A 21,124-nucleotide genomic window follows, 5' to 3' on the forward strand; every position below is an offset into this window, starting at 1 on the left:
CTAGAAGGATATGCAGCTTCGCAATTGGACTCCAACTCATGTCGTTGAATGCGACATCCAACATAACACATATCCAGTGTCACCGTTGCCTGCGAGTGAAGCTGCACCTCCCATACCAACAGTTTCGGGGGATGTGGACCTATGCAACCATGGTGCTTCCTTAAGCCAACTCCATTAGGTTTCTCTGATCATGGATTTCACTTTTTGGTGGTGGCTTTTCGTCAGGGCAAGTAGAATGAAGAGTGGTTATGGGGGTTGCATAAATTGAATTATTATATTTTCTTCGATAAATATTACTGAGTGCATTAATATTGTTCAAGTTATGTATATTGCTATATCAAAAGCTAATGAAAACATTAACTCAAAATGTATAAATTGGACAGATATTTTTTCTTTGGTAAACCGAACAGACTAATATTGTCTAGTAATATATACCACATTATTAAAGACGTATGAAGAAATCATTAACCTAGATTATATCCAAATGAATGTATTTTCTTTGATAAAAATATACCAGGCTAACTAATATAGTTGAATTTATGTAATTGGGCTATGATGGACAAATGAAAACATAAGGTGCCTACGAGTGAAGGAAGCAGCATCATAACTCGATTCCAACTCATGCTGTCGAATGCAACATCCGAAAGATCATATATCCAGTGTCACCATTGACTGTGAGTGAAGCTACACCTCCCATGCTAAGAGCTTCTGGGGATGCGGACCTATGCAACCATGGTGCTTCCTTAAGCCAACTCCACTAGGTTTCTCTGATCATGGATTTCACTCTTAGGTGATGGCTTTGCGTCAAGGCAAATAGAAAGAAGTGTGGCTATGGGGGTTGCATAAATTGAAATATTGTATTTTCTTCGATAAATATTATCGAGTGGACTAATATTATTCAAGTGATGTATACTGCTATATCACAGATTAATAAAAATATTAACTTAACATGTATCAATTGGACAATTTTTTCTTTTTTTTTTTTCAGTAAATCGAATGGATTAATATTATCCAATAACATATTCCATATTACTAAAGATGGATGAAAAAATTACTAATTTAGATTGTATCCAAGCGAGTATATCTTATTTGATATACATATATTAGGCAAATTAATATCGTTCAATTTATGAATACTGCACTATTAAAGATAGATAAAAACATAAATTGATAATAGATTGTAGGAGATGAACAATGGAGGATATTCGATGGCCTCAGTCAAATACAGGTGGCGGTGAGACACCCAGAATGGTGCGAACCAGAGATGCAGAAAATGACAAAATAACCCAAAGTTAAGAAAGTTCGAATGGTATGTAACAAAGACTCTAGTGAAAAAAGATTGCCGGATTATATTTTTCTAATGCAAATGGTGGTGGCTAAGCTAAAAAGCATGATAGTATTGGAAACATCGGAAATGTGGTTGGGGATGGTAACTGGATTATAAAATGATGAAGGGAAACATATAGTATATTTAGGTTTATTTTCATTCATCGAAGGAAAAATAGATATAATTTATTAATATAAATAAGTTTTAATGTGAATATGTGTAGAATATAATATGTCGTCAAATTTTATAGTGTGAGTACAATTATCCAACCTTGAAAGGTTTCGAATAATTTTTCACCAAATCTTTCAAAAATGAATAAATTCTTCCCAAATTAATATGATATAATCTAAATCAACAAAAATGAAACCCAATAAGATAAACTGATATCCAGTATTTGACTAACTCTAAAATTACAATAATTGGTACTAGTGATATTTCACTAAAAAAGAAAGAAAAAGCTACTAGTAGTGAAAATCTCAAATTATTTTTCATTTTCATTTTTATTTTTGGCATTACATAATTATTACAGTAGACCAGAGCAGAGGGCTATTTTTACTCCTAGTGCGCATTTTAATAAATCTGTCCCCTCCACCTTCACATTCACATCCACCCACTGGCCAGTGGCCACTGCTTTCTCCTTCACCATTTTTTTTTTTTTTTAACAAAGAGAAAAAAGAAAAGAAACAGATAAACCCGCATCGTCATCTAATTCTCTTAACACCAAAACCAAAAAAAAAAAAAAAAAAAAAAAAAAAAAAAAAAAAAAAAAAAATCTACCTGTAATTTGCAGCACAAGCTGCTTTACTCTTCCGTCAAACTCCAAACCCTAAATTATTTTATATTTCCATAGAATAAAAATAATAATACTAAAAAAAAAAAAAGAAAAACGAAGCAGAAAAAAGAAAAGAGAAATAAAACATACAGAGTCTCTGTCTCTGTTTCTCTCTGTCTCTCTCTCTCTCTCCCTCTCCAAGTTAAGTTTCGCATCGTCATCTGGTTGTTCGAGTTTCTCACTCTAGAAGCCAGAATGAGTGCAGCCAACCAAGACCCAGTTGAGGAGACAGGAAATGGAGCCTGACCTACTCCACCCACTGCATTGGTCCCAATGGGAAAGGCCGAAGAACAACGGTCTCTGCCTTCCACTCTGGTCTCCCACACTTCCCACCAGAATGCAGACACTCCTTGTCCATGTGGATGTCGGATTCAAAGACTCATTGGCCTCAGATGCATCTTCGTCCTCCTCCTCTCCGCTGCTCTCTTCCTCTCTGCTGTCTTCTGGTTGCCTCCGTTTCTTCAGTTCGCGGATCACCGCGATCTGGATCTCGATTCAAAGTTCAAAGGTCGGTTTTCCCTCAAATTTCATCTGCTTTTTTTTTCCCCCCCCTCTGCTTTCTGGCTATCAACATTGTATTACAAGCCGTGGATCTACATCTTTCCCAGACTATATTTTTACTTTTCGCTCTATTTTTCCTTAAAAGATGTAGCAATTCGATAATTTGGGGGTTTTCAATGTTGGTTTTGATGGTTGAGCGAATTTAGGCAAAGAATATAAGATGAAATTTACCAAGTTAAGTTGTTTTTTATTTTTAATATACATATATATATATATATACAGATATATTTTTGGAGTTTAAAGGTTTCGGTTTTTTATTTATTTATTTATTTATTAATTTTTTTTTTTGGGGGTTTTTAGTGTGTGTCGGTTTGTTGCTTCATGAGTAATTACTCACAAAAATGTATTGAAAAAAATGAGAAAATTGCAAACTTAGTGAGAAATTTTTTTGCCCTGGTTTTTCAAACGATAGATAAATATAACTAAGTTTAGGCTGCCACTGCCTATTTACCCGTTTTTCTCTCCTTCTGCCTTTTTGGGAAACTGACCGGAGGACAGGGAAGAATTTAATGAGTAAAACTTCGCTCATTTTTTTGGGTTGCGTTGTATATTTCTTTCTTATTACAATAATCTCTTGCATTTCTATTTTAAGCTAAATATCCTAGTTTTTACGGATAACGACCTAATTTTTGGGAGCTTGTTTTAAATGCTATATATGGAATTTTTAAATCCGAAATATGTGTTTCTTTTTTCAATTCTGATTTGATACTTTTGTACTGTACACTTGTTTCCTTCATCGTAAGATTTTCCGAGTCAATGGTATATATTTGGGATTGAGAGATTCTTTAAATGATTGTCTCATGTTTGAATATGTGAAGATTATACTGCCAATTTTAGTACTGCTGACTTCATTTTTTTATTTTATGACGCTACGATCTAAAACTGTGCCACTTTGTGTCCATCTGTGCTTGTTGCTTGTTTGAATGGTTACAAACAACTATCCTTATGGTGAAAGATGTCTTAGGGCTTTTGGGGTACTGTGCATTTTCATATGTAGTTAATTTTTTCTCCAAGCTATGCTTCCTAGGTATACAAACAATTGATGAACAGATTCTACATATATGTTATTTTATTAAATATGTATATGCATATATGTATATATATATATATATACATATATTTGTGTTTCAGTGTAGGAGAAATGTAAATTGCCATATCTTGTCTTTGGTGTTTCATTTTTGCTGAGAAAATAGATGTATCGGAAATAAAAAACTAAAAGGAATGGACTACAAACTCAAAGAGGTAGAATACAAGCAGTAAAGGTCATCTTTTTAAACCTGTAAACCCGTATACTGTGCCTTTCACCAGACGATAACACTAAGCTTTGTTTACTAGGCAGTGCGAAGTTGCTTTACAGTTCTCTGTTATAATCTTTGTTTTCAATACTGACAACGGCTCTCAGATCAGTAGCTGGACTTCTAAATTCCATATGCGAAAGGCTGCTATACAAAAAATCAAATTCTGATCAATGTCTTTAAGCTTGGATATAGTCTTAGCTAAAAAGTCAGTTCTGCTCCTGTTGATCCCTTGTCTTTTGGCTTTGAAGCCAACAACCATCTGGCAGTCTTGTGTCCTCAAATTGTATTTACATCTATGGGTTCCATTGTTAGGTACTCCGTAATAGTTATTAGTTTGACTGCATTACATTATCTCGCAGCATCACTACTGTCCTAAGCTGCGCAAATGGGAGCTTATGCTATTAATATTTTAGATGGATCTTCATGAGGCTGATTCTTGTGGGAAGTTATTGGAAAGAAAAACTTGCCAGTGAACCTTTGGGCTATCTGAATTGATTATGAATGCCACATGTTCATTTTTCAGTGGGGTTTATCAGAGAGGTGAGGTTTAGGTCAGGACATAGAAGAAATTTGTCTGAGGTGCATATTAATTATATAGTTTTAGTTCGTGGTGGGGAACATTCTTAATAGTTAAGAGCTTATATCTATTCTAGAACCTTTGTTAGTACAGTTATTGGGTTGCTTTCCCTTCTTGAAGCCATCTAACCAAAGGGAAATAGGAAAAAAGGAAAAAAAGCATTTGATAATCTGTAATAGGCTTACTGAAGGTTGTCTTGTATCCTTTTTTTTTTTTTTTGGTTATTTATTTATTTATTTTTTATTCCCTTCTCCTCCATCTCTAATGAAACAAGAAGTTTACTTTAAACACTGCCACTGTGTGGTACGGTTTTAACAGAATATTCCCCTGTAATTAGATATGTTGTCACTAAATTGCACAATATGTAGAACATGCCAATCCTTCCTTGAAGATATATACCTATGCAGGCGTGAAAAATTGTCTATGTTGTTGGAGAAGGGAAATGTTTTAAATGTTTCATTTACCTGGCTTAAGCTTTATATCGGAAGCAGAATGATTGGTAACAAGTCCTTGGGAAGACTCAATTGAGGGAGCTCAACTGAAATCCTTACTCCTAAGTCCCAACTAATTTTGTGTCTAAAAGGATGGCTGTCGACCTATTATTGCCCTGCTCTTTTTATTTGGACACTCATTATAAGAATTTATTTAATAGTGATACTTTGGTTAACATGTTCAGATGAGTCAAATTCTAGATAGATCCATTGTGTTTGATCTTGGATCCTGAACACATGCTAGTATATGCATTCTGATTATGTCCATATTTTTTCTTGCGCTTGAAAGATTGATAATTTTTTCCAGCATGGAAAGTAGGATGGGATAGATAGCAATATTAAAAATATGAATACTTCCATTCAACTGAAAAGAAGCAAGTGTTAATTAGTATGGACCTTTTTAACTCATGTTTCACATGAATGCAAACATTTTTTAAAATCATCACTTTTTCTATTTGCTGGATTAGTACTTGAACCAAAGATATTGTTTTGGTTATACTTAACGATTAGCAAAATGTTACCTTAATGTAGTTTTTGTAATAATAAATGTTTTCAATCAAGGTATGCTTATCAATTATTAAATGGAATTGTTACTTAGAAGAGTATAAGTATTTATTGCATGCAATGAAGTCCTTAAAATTTTACATTTGGCTATAATTTTAGGAAGCTGAAGGAGTCCTGTCAAAATTCTGTTTAAATAGGACATGTAATTTATCTTTCCATGACTCAGATGATAATAAGGAAAGCAGACTATAATATGAGTACCTGAATCAAAGACCTTCTCTTAATTAACATGTAATTTATCTTTCCATGACTCAGATGATAATAAGGAAAGCAGACTATAATATGAGTACCTGAATCAAAGACCTTCTCTTAAGTACACAGTGGTTAGCAAAATGCTACTTTAATATGAGTTTTGTTATATAAATATTCATATAATCAAAGTATGTTTATCAATTCTTAAATAGAATTGTTATGGTAAAGTATAACTATTTGTTGCATGTAATGAAGTCCTTGAAATTATACATTTGGCTATAATTTTAGGCAGCTGACAGAGTCCTTTCTAAATTCAAGTAGGACATGTAATTGTAATCTCCAAGAATTGGATAAAAGTAACAAAGGCCGAGTATATGTGACATTACAATGCCAAAAAAAGCTGACTCGCTCAAGTCCACAATGATCGTTGATATTTATATCTTCCATTGAATGAAATATTAGTGTCCTAAATGGAAAAGAAAACTTAGATCTTCAAACTGCATTTTCATGATTCTTGTATGAAACTTGATATTATAGTTGACTAATTTTATGCCCTCTGTGAAAAATTGGTAACCAGATAGGTCTAGTTGGGGCCAATTTTTGAATATAAGGTGGTTTCACTGTAACAATATATCGCTTGGGTGTCCAAGATCAATATGAACTTGCTTGGGTGATTGTATTGATGTCAGAAAACATATTTTACCATATTTTGCACGGTGTTATGCATGCTTGAATATTATGTAATTCATAAATGCTAGGGATTCAGAATAAAGAGTAAAAGGGAATCTATTGCCTTGTTAGAGTCATCTGCTTCCGCTATCCTGCTTGTTTGTTTTATCTAGTCTGACGATCCATAAAATCAACTCGTAGGCTGATTGTGAAATTTGATTTCTAGGCAGCCACTAAATTATTAGTTGTTTCTTAAAAGTTGTGTGAACATTTGAAATTCTTTTTGATGGAGATTTGATACTATGAAACTGTTTATGAAACTTACAGTTCTTTTTTTTTTTTTTTTTTTTAAATTATATATATATATGTTTTTCCCTCCCTCCCTCCCTCTCTCTCTCTCTCTCTCTCTCTCTCTCTCTCTCCCCAAATAATATCCAGATCATAGTATAGTAGCAAGTTTCAATGTTCTGAAGCCAGTTTCTTTGCTTGAAGACAATATCTCACAGCTTGCAGACGACATTTTCGATGAGATAGGCTTACCCTCAACCAGAGTATCTGCACTTCCTTAGTTTTTCACATTCTCTGTTTTTATTTATTTATTTATTTATTATTCTGATCTAATTAATGATCTGAATCAGGTGGTTATCTTGTCTCTAGAACCTTTGAATAGGCCAAATGTTACAAAAGTTGTGTTTGGTGTCGATCCTGATCCTAAAGATTCAAATTTATCTGAACCAGCTGAAAGTCTGATCAGAGCATCATTTAAGTATCTGGTTGTTCGACAAACATATCTCCACTTAACGGCATCCTTGTTCGGAGATGCATATTTTTTTGAGGTGCTGAAATTTCCTGGAGGAATTACTATTATTCCTCCTCAGAGTGTTTTTCTTCTACAGAAAGTGCAAATCCTTTTCAACTTTACTTTGAACTTCTCCATTTATCAAATTCAAGTAAATTTCAATGAATTGACAAGCCAGCTGAAATCGGGATTACATCTAGCACCCTATGAGGTTAGGCAAGCTCTTTCTTCAATGTGTATGTTCATGTACATTTCTTTACCTTAGGCCAGGCAAAATGTTGGCACAACACCAGTCTCTGAGTCACCCAATTAACTTTATGTATCCTTGTAAAAGTCTCATGATTTGATGGCCTTGGGTGCATTTTGCACATCTTAACTGGTTTTGTTTTGTGGAATACAGAACATATATGTTAGTTTATCAAATTCAAAAGGTTCAACAGTGGCTGCTCCAACTACTGTTCAATCATCTGTTCTGCTGGCTGTTGGGAATACTCCTTCAATGCAAAGGTTAAAGCAACTGGCTCAAACCATCACTGGTTCCCATTCAAGAAACCTTGGCCTGAATAATACTGTATTTGGTAGGGTTAAGCAAGTTCGTCTTTCAACCATCTTACAACACTCTCTCCACGGTGGTGATGGTGGTTCCACTGCATGGTCACCTTCTCCTGCTCCTCTTCCTCATCCCCACCACCACCGCCACCACCACCACCATCACCACCACCACCACCATAGTGCTCATCTTGCTCCAGCCATTTCACCTACACCTGAAGCTGAGAGAGGTCCACCTGCAACTAAGAACAGTGCTCCTCCTCCAAAGGAAGAAACACCTGCTCCAGGGAAAAGCTTGCCTCCACATCAAAAAAGTTATGAAGCAAACGCTCCTGGCTGCCGATTCAGAAATAGAAGGTCAACAGGGAAGGAGAGAAATCAGCCTCGTTTAGCTCCTACAGCTGCACCTAATATCTCTCCTCACTATGTTGCTGCCTCACCACCAAAGCAAGTACACACTTCAAAACCCATCTTCCATTCGGTTCCAACGTCCAGTCCTTTGCCAAGTGTAGTTTTTACTCATGTTCAGCCCCCGTCAAAGAGCAAATCAGACATGAATCAGTTGGTTGCTCCTACCCCATCTACATGTGAGTATGAACTAATAATGATATATTAATGACCCGATTGAAGTAATAATTTGTCTATCGATTTGATAAAACCTGTTAATGTCCTCTTTGGTTCTTTTTTTTTTTCTTCTTTTTTGGTTTTACTTTTCTGTGTGTTGCTTGTGGTCCAGTGCCATTGAAACGTAGAACACAGTATTTAAGTTCTTCCTTCCTAAGATATGGATGTTGCATATTTGTGACATTGTCTAAGAACATTGTTATTGCAGCTTCTGCAGGTGGTCTTCTTCTTGCTAGTGCTCATTTGGCATTTTCATTGTCCCTAGCTCTTGTAATACATTTATAACCAGAAAACCTTGAGGAGTTGTGTAATGGTAAGCTACGCAAAGGGCGTGCTTGGCATCTGAGTATGATCGAGTGGATATATGTGTTGTTGTTTTTTAAGCGTGTAAATAGTGATTAAAGTTCAAACGGGCTGCTAATGCAAATTGCAAAAGCATATCTGGGTCAAAGTCACGGAGGTGGCAGGCCTTTGCTTACATGCATAGCTGCCGTTTTGTGTATTATTCTCTTCTGCGGAAGAAATTTTAAGAGGAAAAAAAAAAAAAAAAAAACAGCAAATGTATCACATCAATATTTTTTTTTCAATATCCTTCCAAGCAATCTGCTTTGCACTGTCGTATAATAATAATAATAATAATAATCATGTTAGAATATTAGTGTAAATACATCAAGATAAAGTGTAAATGGTGCATTGTACAAGATCGGTATCTCATGATCTGATCATACCTGTGGATATATATATATATATATATATATATAGCCTTGTCAGATAAATCTAGATGAATTCATTTCGAGATGCCTTGGAGTACATATGTTAAGGGGATCAATTTTTCTTGATTGATTTGCCCTATATAAACTAGGTTTATTTTGGTGTGACTAGAACTATATATATATATATATATATATATATGTGATTTTTTTCTCATCTGTTGGAGATGAATTTCATTCGGGATTTCTCATTAAGCGAATAATTATATATATATATATATATATATGTATGTATGTATGTATATAGGAAAACTATCACATATGGAGTGCTTTTGAATGGTGCACGTGTGAACTAATATAATCCAAAAGGACTATATATGTACTAATAAAATTCTCATATTTTTGAAAATAGTTTTTAGCTTTTTTTTTTTTAAAAAAAGGCTCAAAGTTATTTTCATAAATATGAGAATTTTGTGGGACGTGTTTTTACTAAATTATGCATTCCATCATGTATTATTGGAAAAAAATTGTTTTGGATGAAACAATCATTATCTATATAGTTTTTATAATCTATATAGTTGTCGAACAAATAAAGATTAATATATACTTTTATAATCAATATAATTGTTTGATGATATGTTCGAGGATATATTAACATTATAGTTGTTATATGTCTTTCAAAATTGAAAAATATTATCCTAACCGTTTCCAATTTCGTCTACTAGACTACAACCCTTAATTTCTGTCATGCAAAAATTTTAAGTTTATATTTCTATAGTTTTTGATAAATTTATTGATCTTTAATTTTTATATTTGTTGTAGGCAATTTTTTGAAAGTTATAAGTTTTAAGCATTTTTAATTCAATCATTTAAAGTCATACAAACTTTATGTGTTTTTTTTTTTTTTGACATTATCATTTTCTTTGGCTAGGATTATATGAATTTTACATATAGATATATAAGAAGTCGAATGAGAGGAAATACTTTTTTGTTAGCCAATAATAATGTAATTATTATTTTATCAATTTTAGTTTTAAATAAAGTTAATTTATTTAGTATACCAATCACATTTAAGTAGACGGTAGGTTAAAATTATTTATTAAATTAGATATTAAATAATTTAAAATGACAAATTATTTTTTTTTATATAGATTTTTGAAGTAATAAGTAATAATAAGAAGAATAAAATAAGCCATATATATATATATATATTTTTTTTTTTGTTTGCAAGTTAATATAGAAAATCGAATTTACCAAAAAAAAGAAAAAAAAGAAAAAAAGAAGAAGTAAATAAATAAAAACCAGACACAAACTTCAAGCGAACTGAGCTCCACTGTCCAAAGCTGTCACTGCCCCGTGGAAGGAAGCAAGCTGCAAGCATTCTAATAATAAAAAAAAGATAATTTTATTTATTTTTATATTTTATTTTTATTTTATCTTTGTGAGTTGAAAAATATCAGAGACCGATATTCATCCAATTCCAACCCTACAAACAAACAAACACATAATCTAATCTCATCTCGTTCATACATGTGTAATGACTTTTCCAGAAAAAGAAAAGAAAAGAAAAAATCTGCACAGAAAGTGATATCGTAGTTCAGTTCCTTCCTTCATCCTTGTCTAATAAATTCATTTTTCCTGCCTCACGGAAAACGTAGGAACATAACAACAGGTAGCTGCTTCTGGTTCTTTTACGTAAAAGTGTTTACTTTTGTTTTGTATGTAATTGCAAGGTTTTCCATCTGGGTGGGGTGGGTTTGGGTTTTGTTTCAGGGAACTCTGCATTCAATTTCAGTTATTAGCTATTGCTCATCAATTTCTCACCGCTCATATTGTTTGCTGGAAACGGAGTAAAATAAAACAAGTATCGACGTTTATTAAGTTCTTTATTCTGATTTTGAATCGTTAAAGACTTCTGCTTAAGCTAATTTATAATTTGTAGCACTAGTTTTGTCTTCCATATTATAGTTTTCAGTTTTTATTTTTATTTTTATTTTTACAGTTCGGTTGTTCTAAAAATAATATATATATATATATATATATATATATATTTTGATGCTTATATATTTTGATTGACAAAATTAGGTTGGCTTTGGTAGATATTCGGAAATTTGCTCTTGCATTGAAGAAAATGGCCAACGTGGGATTGTTTCGTGGAACCGAGCCTTTAGAATCGGTGAATGTGACGTTCAGATTACCATATTACACGCAATGGGGTCAAAGCCTGCTGGTATGCGGTTCTGAAGCCTTGCTTGGTTCCTGGAATGTGAAGAAGGGTCTGTTACTGAGCCCTGTTCATCAAGGTGATGAGCTTGTCTGGTATGGTACCATTGCGGTTCCTAAAGGCTTCAGATGCGAGTACAGTTATTATGTGGTGGATGATGATAAAAATATTCTGAGATGGGAGATGGGAAAGAAGCGTCCACTGTCGCTGCCTCGGGGAATTCGACATCCGGAGGTGGTAGAGCTACATGATCTTTGGCAGGTGCTGATTTATCAAATTTTTTATTTTTATTTTATTTTTTTTGGCAAAGCTTTTGTTATGTTATGAGATATTGGAATATTGTAATTTAGTTGCTCAATAAGTGAAAGAAATTTGTTTCCAACAATCCACCTCAAGTTGTAGATTTCTGTTTCTTCCTTTTCTGTCTTCTAATAATTTGGAGTAGGAATATTTATTTAACACATTGTTTTTCCCGTCTCCTCTTAAGCTAGCAAGGTAATAAACGGAACTTAGTACAACATGACACTCAGAATCGAGCAAGCATCAATATTTATCTTTCAAATGGTCGATTGGTGTGGTTGTTAGAATACACTCGTAATAAAGTATATTAATTTCAAGGAGTCAGTTAAAATTTCATCTAAAGGTTCTGTTGTTATCAAATTCAGACTGGTGCTGATGCGCTTTCTTCCCGAAGTGCCTTTAAAGATGTCATCTTTCGGAAAAGTTGGAGTTTGACTGTAGAGAGGCCTCTAGAAGTCATTGAAAATAAGTTTGACCAAGAAGGTAGTTTTACTCGACTTGATCTTTCTAATTAATCTATCATTGTTATGTTATTTGAGAATTGTTTTCTTGCCTTTTGTTGATAAACAGGTTCAATTCTTGTCCACTTCAAAATCTGCTGTCCTTACATTGAAGAAAACACATCGGTATATCTTTTTAATCCTCATCGGGAATGGTCATACTTCTACATATATATTTTAGCCAACTTATTGCCTATTGGTGCTTTCTACCATTTATGAAGTTTCATATCAGCAGATTTATGTTATCGGTAGCTCCTCTAATTTGGGGCAGTGGAAGGTTCAAAATGGGCTCAAACTAAGCTATTCTGGTGAATCGGTTTGGCATGCAGACTGTGTGTTGCAAAAGGGTGACTTCCCAATTAAATATCCTTATGGCAATTTAAGTCTCCAATAATTTGGTGGTGTCTTTTATATTAGTTTTTTATCTGTGTTTTGGGTAAGGGCAGTCTTTCTCTTCCTTGACGGCTGCTCCACATACAAGTACTGTAAATACAGCAGCGGAGAAAACTTTACTGTGGAAACTGGTCCTAATCGAGACCTCTCTCTTGAATCCTCAAAGGCTCAACCAAGATGCATTGTCGTGTCAGATGGAATGTTGCGGGTAAGCCCTTAAGCATCCATTGAGAATTAATAATTAATAAAAGTGGTTTTGTATGAAACCCCTCATTAAACCTCCAAGCCTTGCATTAACTTCCACATGATTGCCATAATCTTTGACTTGTTTTTAGGAAATGCCTTGGCGAGGTGCTGGCGTAGCAATCCCCATGTTCTCTGTTAGATCAGAAGATGATCTTGGAGTTGGAGAGTTTATTGACCTAAAGCTACTAGTTGATTGGGCTGTCGAGTCTGGATTCCATCTGGTTCAGCTTTTACCAATGAATGATACATCAGTACATGGGATGTGGTGGGATTCCTATCCCTACAGGTATGGTTCAGTAACAGACTACTGCAAGCTACTTGTCTTCCTTTCTGCTGTTAGCTAATATCAAGGAAAACAGCATGTTTGGAACTTCCTTGAAATTACTGAATACCCAAATTTTCTGTTATTTGCCACTTTTGATTTCCAAGCTTGTGCGATTTCAAGCTCCATATATTTCCTCTGATTTGGTTATGCCACTAGTCAAATTCCTCTTGCTATATGATCCTCATATGAAATTTTTGTTTTTTGTTTGTTCTATCCTCTAATTTGTTGAGCGTCACATGTTTCCTTGAAAACCTATCTGTTATCTTTACATCACTCTACGCCTTTCTCATTCGCTATTAAATATCCGTGATTCAAGATTCATAGGGTTCTTAGTATTTGAACTTTTTTATATATTAACTTTCTGAGATACATTTCTTTGTTGTGCAGCTCACTTTCTGTATTTGCATTACATCCATTATACTTGAGGGTACAAGCACTTTCAGAAAATATACCTGAGGATGTCAAGGTGGTTTTCATCGCTTTTTCATTTTTTGGGGAAAAACAAAATGTTAAATGAATGCTCTTCAGTAAATCGTGCCAATTATGCATTGGCTACTCAAAGAACCTTAAATGTTATTCATTTCTGGGAAAGTTAAACTGGATCACAGATGTTAATTTTTTATTTTTTAAACAGTGCTTCAATTTTCAATACTTTTTTAGGAAATAATACTATTGTCATATTTTCGAAAGTTGACTTTGGAGTAAAACAGTCCAGTTGTATTTTGCTAATAATAAATTCATCCTCATGTTGTAAAAAGTATTTCTGACTAAGACATGTAAGTGAAATTTTAAACGCTTAGGCATTAAAATGATTTCAGCATTAGTTAGAATGTTGAATCTTGTTGTAATTTGCCCATTAATTTTCAACTCATACCTGTTCCTTTGTTTTCTTGGCATTTGTTTTTTGTTCTCCTTACAGCTAGAGATTCAGGAGGCAAAAGAAAAGCTGGATGGAAAGGTAATTCCATTTTTTTTAAAATTATTTTTTTAGTTCTTTAGTTATTGCATGATGGAGGACGTCAAAGAGTTTGGTGATTTGCTGTTGACATGTAACATCTTGCAAGTTCTGTGGGACTTGGCTTATTTTTCTTATTCTCTGATGTCCTTCTTCTCCTGTTTATTATTCTGGCTTATGACCGCCTGTTTTAAACTTTCATGTTTCATGGGAAAAGTTATGGTCATGATGAGAACATATACATCCGTCCACATGTGAGTTCATTCAAACTAATATGTTTTGATGTGAATCTATGCAGGATGTTGGCTATGAGGCCGTGATGAGTTCTAAACTTTCAATTGCCAAGAAAGTTTTTTCACAAGAGAAGGATATAATACTTAACTCCCAGTTGTTTCAGAAATTTTTTTCTGAAAACGAGGTCTTTTGTTTCATTCCTTTATTGTGATGATATGATAATTGACAAAATGATCCATAAACATTTCTTTTCTTTTTTTTTTAAAAAATTTTTATTTTTTATTTTCACTTCATTAAATATATTAGAATCTCGGTTGAGGTTCAATTGTTACTTATACTCATGTTATAATTGATTATAGGATTGGTTAAAACCATATGCAGCCTTCTGTTTTTTGCGTGACTTCTTTGAAACATCTGATCACAGCCAATGGGGTCGATTTTCTTATTATTCAAAAGATAAGGTAATTGTTTCTTTGATTTCTTCTAACCTAAACTGAGGGTTATACAGACACAAACACACAATTGGTAGTAGGGTCTTTTCATTATGCATCTAATTGACAAGAAATGAGGTTCATATATATGGGTATCAAATTGCTGACAAAATTTTCCTTTTTCTTACAGCTTGAGAAACTTGTCTCAAGAGACACCTTGCAGTATGATGTTATCTGCTTCCATTATTATATCCAATTTCATCTGCACTTACAAGTAAGTGGTGCTCTTTCCATATTTTGTGCATCATTTCGTAATTTGTATTGCTTGGTAATGTTGTAAACCAAAGATGAGTTGTCCATTTTACTGTTTGGTAATGTTGGGTACTGCCAGTTGTCAGAAGCTGCGGATTATGCTAGAAGTAAAGGAGTAGTATTGAAAGGTGATCTCCCTATTGGTGTTGACAGAAATAGTGTAGATACCTGGGTATACCCAAATTTGTTCCGCATGAACACATCTACTGGAGCTCCCCCAGATTATTTTGATAAAAATGGGCAGAACTGGGGATTTCCTACTTATAATTGGGAGGAAATGTCAAAAGACAATTTTGGTTGGTGGCGTGCTCGTCTAACTCAGGTTGGCATGATTAATTTACCAGAATCCTATTTTTATTTTATTTTTTGTTTTTTTTTCATCCTTCTCAACTGAATTTGTTTTATAAGACAAATTAAGTCTTCTGTGTTTCCTTGACAGATGGCAAAATACTTTACAGCGTACAGGATTGATCATATATTGGGATTCTTCCGAATCTGGGAGCTTCCTGAACATGCCATGACTGGACTAGTTGGGAAGTTCAGACCTTCCATACCTCTAAGTCAGGTATTGTTGTTCTTGTCGAAATAAAAGTTTGGCATGCTAGATAATAGATGAGGATGGGCAATTTTAGCCATTTGAGAAGTGCTCGCTTTATGTTCTTCTAGTCAATTAAATGCAAGAATGGCTTTGGTTTCAGGAAGAACTAGAGAATGAAGGCATATGGGACTTTAATCGCTTGAGCCAACCATATATTCGGCAGAAATTCTTGCAGGTTACTGATTTTCTTAGTTTTCTGTGGTCTGGTTTTTCAATTATTAATGTTGGCATATTGCAAAATGATCATTGGCTTTTGTCTTTTTTGCTAGGCTATCTGTTGTATTTACTTACTGATGTATGCCTTTTCGATTCATTTATTAATATTGTATTTCAATTTTGGATAAATTTCAGGACAAGTTTGGAGCATATTGGACTTCTATTGCTTCAAATTTTCTAAATGAATATGAAAAGAACTGCTATGAGGTGATAATTATAGTTTAGTTTTTAAACGTATAATTATATTTTTGTCTCATATTACATGTAATTAATCTTTTTAGGTGCTTATAGCGTATTCTGAAATATTGCTGGTCATGTCAATATATTTAAAAGTAGAAATATGGATGAATTTTGGAGATTCTATAGCCATTTATCAAAAGTCTTTGTGTTAAAAAATTAGTAGAGGAAGCCAATGCTGCTTAATTTTAGTAAACATTATTTATTTGTGGATGAACCTACCACCCTCGTCGCATCTGCTCATCATCAAACTACCATCCTCAATTAAAAAAATTTGCATGAACAAAGCATGCGAAGCATGTCTTATAGAATTTGATGTTCAAGGTCCTTTCACCTTTGAATATGATATTTTGATTGAGATTTCTTGCTTATTATCTTCTAGAATGTCACTATACCACCAAATTCTTACTTTCTGGTTATTGATTGTGAAATAATTATTAGATCTCTCTTGTTCCCTTGGCTTGCATTTTGATTTCCACCATAATCAATCTAAGAATACTGGTTTCTAATTATAGGCAGTCTATCATGTGTAGAACTTCGTTTAGAATAATTTGGTGGGTTTAGGAGCTCTAGGGTAACTTTGGAAACATTAGATGTTTGCTATTTAAGTACATGTTCCCTCTGTTGAAAATGGAAGTTCCATTTTCATGTGAGTGCGAGAGAATCTGAGTGATGTATCTGCTTCAGTCTTATGTGTTATGCTGGTTTTAACATTTTTCTGCAGCAGTAGGCATTGTTATTAAATCTGAAAAAATTTTCTTTTTCCTTTAATATTTTCTTAGTTTAAGGAGGACTGTAACACAGAGAAAAAAATTGCATCCAAGCTGAAGACAATTTCAGGAAGGTCTTTATTGGAGAGTGAAGACAAAATACGGCGTGATCTCTTTGATCTTCTACAGGTGCAATACAATTTTCAAGAGATTTATAATATTTAATTGTCTGGTAGCAAAACTTGCAATCGTTCCTTGAGAAGTTTATCCTGGAAACTTCTTTTTGGAGTGCCCAAGGTTTGAGTTCATGTTCCATTGCTATTGCAGTAATAGTTTTGAACTTTTGATACTCAATTGCTCCTGCAGAATATAGTTCTTATTAGAGATCCAGAGGATGCAAGGAAATTCCATCCCCGCTTCAATCTTGAAGATAGTTCAAGTTTTCATGATTTGGATGACCACAGGTACTTTAATTATCAAAATACCATTAATCTCAAAAAGTTTAAACTATTGGAAAATGGACCTAGCTACATCATTGCACTTCCCTTCCTATTTATATCCATCCAATTGTACATTAATTGTTAAGCTACCATGAATCTAAAGCGTTTAAACTATCAAAAAGTGGTTACCCCAATTTGAACACATTGCCAGATAAATGACTATACTATGGTATTATATGAGGTTACCATGAACCCAATAGCTAGCAAAAATTATAAAACTTTTGCTGCATTGAATATGTATTTTAATTTTTTTATGAGTTGCTTTTCCTGCTTTTCTTTTGGCATGCTTTTTTATTGTTTATATTATAATTTTTTTTGTCATCATTTGATACAGCAAAAATATTCTGAAAAAATTTTATTATGACTACTATTTCCATCGGCAAGAGAATCTCTGGCGGCAAAATGCTCTGAAGACGCTGCCTGTTCTCCTGAACTCGTCAGATATGCTTGCCTGTGGGGAAGATCTTGGCCTCATTCCTTCTTGTGTTCATCCTGTATCTTCTTTCAACCTTGATAACCACTTAACCAGCTTCTTGCTTGTCACCAGTGCAGGCTCTTTTTCTGCTTATATTTCTAGCTTTATATGCATATTTCATGAAGGTTGTGCTTCTGTGATTGGTTAGTCTTGATGCAGGTTATGCAAGAATTAGGGTTGATAGGTTTACGCATCCAACGTATGCCCAGTGAACCTGGTTTGGAGTTTGGTATTCCTTCTCAGTACAACTATATGACGGTAAAGATCTTAACATTGTTTATCATCTGGAAATTTTATATCTGCATGTGGGTCTTTAGAGAGTGTAATTGTTTCTCTATATAAAAGCTATTAGTATTGTCTTCGTTGGCAACATCATTGTCATTATTCTTATGATTATTGCTTTTCATTGTCATTATAATTATTGTTACTGAAACATCATTATTATAATTATTATTGAAATAATGATAGTACAGTATATGAACCTTCACTGTAACAGTAGCTCTATAGGAGGAAAATTAATCCTTCTGTTCAAGTTACAAGACTTTTATCTTGTATATCCAAAGTTTTTTATTCTTTTATATAAATGTCCATTAAAACTATGCTAATTTCCACTGCTACACGAAAACATAAGCGAAACGATTTGATTGGATTGTATATGTTTTATGAGCTAAAGACCTTATTCTTATTTAAGTATTCCTTTGATATACATGATTGAAAAAGCTTTGGACTTTTTACCATTGCCTCCTTACTGGTATTTCATCTATTTTGCATCTGCTTTACCTGTTACTCTGACAAGAATCATGAGTTTTGCCATGTTTGTTTCTATTTGAATCCAATATTATTAAGCATTAATAATTCTTTTTGGATTCATTTTGGGGTTAGATAATTTCAACATTTATAGTAGTACCGTTGGTAGTGCAGTGACAGAATGACTTTTCAACATTCCTTTGGTATTTTCCTTGTAAACGCTAATGGCATTTTCAAGACTGCATTTCTGTCAATTGCTCAGAAAGCATTTAGTTTAAGCTTTAAAGGTATTATAATTGGAATGGTACTGAATTGGGAGGGAGCTGGTATCTCAGGTGTGTGCTCCGTCTTGCCATGACTGCTCAACCCTGCGTGCTTGGTGGGAAGAAGATGAAGAAAGAAGGAAACGATATTTCAAGACAATGGTTGGATCTGACACGTTGCCGCCCAGACAGTGTCTCCCAGATATTGCCTATTTCATCATAAAGCAACATGTTGAGGCTCCGTCTATGTGGGCGATTTTCCCTCTTCAGGTAATTTTGTTATTGTTTAAAAATACTTTATGTAACACCAATTTGGATATCAGTTTCATATATCAAATTATATAGTTATCTATAAAGAGGCTAATAGGCATATATATATATATATATATATATATAATGTTGTTTTTCTCTTTTGGAAATGATTAGGATTTGTTGGCATTGAAAGATGAATACACAACACGCCCTGCAACAGAGGAGACTATCAATGACCCAACAAATCCGAAGCACTACTGGAGATACCGTATGTATAAGAGTAACTGGATTTATTCTAAATTTACACGTCAAAAAATTGAGTTTAACTGTTGATTTGAACTTTGAAGCCAATAACCTGCATTTTTGGACATACATGCATAATAAACAAACATACATGCAGGAGTTCATGTGACAATGGAGTCATTGATCAAAGACAAGGAACTGATTGGTATCATCAAAGATGTTGTGCGTGGGAGTGGACGCTTACATTCTGAAAATGAAACGCAGCAACAGCAGCAGCAACTGATACATCAGGTTGCCAATGCCAATGGAGTTGGAACAAACTTCAATGTAGACCCTCTTGCCGTTCGCTAAATCCCAACCAACCAAGTCAATCCAAGCCTTATGAAATTTGAAGTATATGTTTTTTGGTTTTAAAATCGCATTCATTCACTTCCTCTTTGTCTATTCACTTTATATAACATTAAATAAACGCAGGCACGCAGAGGCAGGATGGATTGTAAAGTTTCATATTATCGTTTTCTTTTTCAATACCAATATATATATATATATATAGATATAAATAAATATATGCGCCACCAACCATTAATAAAATCTTAACTACATTTTATTCAGCACCTCCTTTTGTGTTTCTTCTCGAGCAAACATCATCATATAAAATTTGTTCAAGACGTGCAAAGCTATTATTGCCTTCTGACCTTGTTGCTTTGGGACAATGACAACTGGTGATAATAACAAGGTCTTGAGTTCAAGGCCAGATGATGAAATCCTACATTTCCAGAATTATATATATATATATATATATAAATTAATGCCTCGCCTCGTGAGAATTGGGTAATGAGGCAGTATTAGGGGAATTTAGTCCAATATTCTTATTTGAAACGTGTTGATGAAATCTATCCACCTTGATTGAATTTGTTTTGTTTTACCTTTTCATTTTCATATATTCCCAAATTATCCTTTTCAAATATCAAAAAGGAAAAATCAAACCCTAAACAGAGCATGATGAAGAAGAAGAGGAAGAGAAAGTGAGAAAGAATGGCAAAACAGCTTGGGATGACCAAAGAGTTCTTCAGGAGGAGGGACGGAAGTCAATAATCATGGTTTAGATGGTTTCTTCTTTGTCGAATCTAAGATGAAAGTGCAGGAATTAAAGCGTGGAACTAAAAGTCTATCTAGGAATTTGCAGGTGATGTATGCTTTGTCGCTGGACAAGTCAAATCTGGCTGTTTCAAAATATCAGGCTGAGTGCATGGATGCTAAAGGATTAGTAGAACCAAACCATCAAACTCGAGAGGTAAGTTGCTGTGAAATATGTTTATATAACTTATATTCTTAATTTTATTTTATTTTTCTAAAAATAATTAATTTCACATCAAGATTCAACAATTTGGAACCTCTAAATTACTCCTTCATTCATAGTTTGTCACAATTAGACAAAAGATAATGACAGTATCTAGTTTTTCCTTGAATTATTCAATTCCTTATTTGGTAGGCCGATAATTCCCAAAAAAAATACTTTATAAAGGAATATGACTTTGTAAACTGTAATGTCTTTTTTTTTTTTTTGGGAAGCTATTTGGGACATGTTGAGACAAGTATCTTTTAATTCAAACTTGTCCCCAAAAAAAAAAAAAAAAAAAAATCCCAAGTTACGTTATCATAGATTTTAAAAAATTTGTTCCTTCTTATATTTTCCATGCACCAAATACTAAAGAATTTTCAAAATCAATTTCTGGAAAATGATTCCTCATTGAAATAATGTAATAAACA

The 21,124-nt window shown here is 33.6% G+C and overlaps 2 protein-coding genes across 9 annotated transcripts; both read left to right on the forward strand.

Moving 5' to 3' along the window:
- Positions 1–1,917: 1,917 nt before the first annotated feature.
- On the forward strand, positions 1,918–9,070 carry LOC107431517 (uncharacterized). Of its 2 annotated transcripts, none has more exons than XM_060812601.1 (5): positions 1,918–2,667; positions 6,950–7,062; positions 7,150–7,521; positions 7,711–8,446; positions 8,692–9,070. In XM_060812601.1, exons 1-5 carry the CDS (start codon positions 2,433–2,435, stop codon positions 8,766–8,768), a joined length of 1,533 nt encoding a protein of 510 aa, XP_060668584.1. In that variant the 5' UTR covers positions 1,918–2,432; the 3' UTR covers positions 8,769–9,070. The 2 variants fall into 2 exon arrangements, with proteins under 2 accessions (XP_060668584.1, XP_048321800.2); XM_048465843.2 differs by lacking the exon at positions 1,918–2,667 and adding an exon at positions 3,000–3,233.
- A 1,475-nt stretch (positions 9,071–10,545) lies between these two features.
- On the forward strand, positions 10,546–19,861 carry LOC107431547 (4-alpha-glucanotransferase DPE2). Of its 7 annotated transcripts, none has more exons than XM_025066484.3 (24): positions 10,546–10,865; positions 10,967–11,057; positions 11,279–11,678; positions 12,083–12,200; positions 12,288–12,343; positions 12,450–12,564; positions 12,664–12,818; positions 12,946–13,142; positions 13,569–13,647; positions 14,101–14,139; positions 14,435–14,554; positions 14,730–14,831; positions 14,992–15,075; positions 15,193–15,435; positions 15,553–15,678; positions 15,812–15,886; positions 16,063–16,134; positions 16,947–17,063; positions 17,241–17,338; positions 17,709–17,868; positions 18,009–18,107; positions 18,932–19,129; positions 19,286–19,379; positions 19,512–19,861. In XM_025066484.3, exons 3-24 carry the CDS (start codon positions 11,325–11,327, stop codon positions 19,703–19,705), a joined length of 2,895 nt encoding a protein of 964 aa, XP_024922252.3. In that variant the 5' UTR covers positions 10,546–10,865; positions 10,967–11,057; positions 11,279–11,324; the 3' UTR covers positions 19,706–19,861. The 7 variants fall into 7 exon arrangements, with proteins under 7 accessions (XP_024922252.3, XP_024922254.3, XP_024922251.3 ...); XM_025066486.3 differs by having other exon boundaries at positions 11,293–11,678; XM_025066483.3 differs by lacking the exon at positions 10,967–11,057.
- The last annotated feature ends 1,263 nt before the right edge of the window (positions 19,862–21,124 follow it).

This window comes from Ziziphus jujuba, chromosome 11 (assembly GCF_031755915.1).
Source record: "Ziziphus jujuba cultivar Dongzao chromosome 11, ASM3175591v1".
Classification (NCBI taxonomy): domain Eukaryota; kingdom Viridiplantae; phylum Streptophyta; class Magnoliopsida; order Rosales; family Rhamnaceae; genus Ziziphus; species Ziziphus jujuba.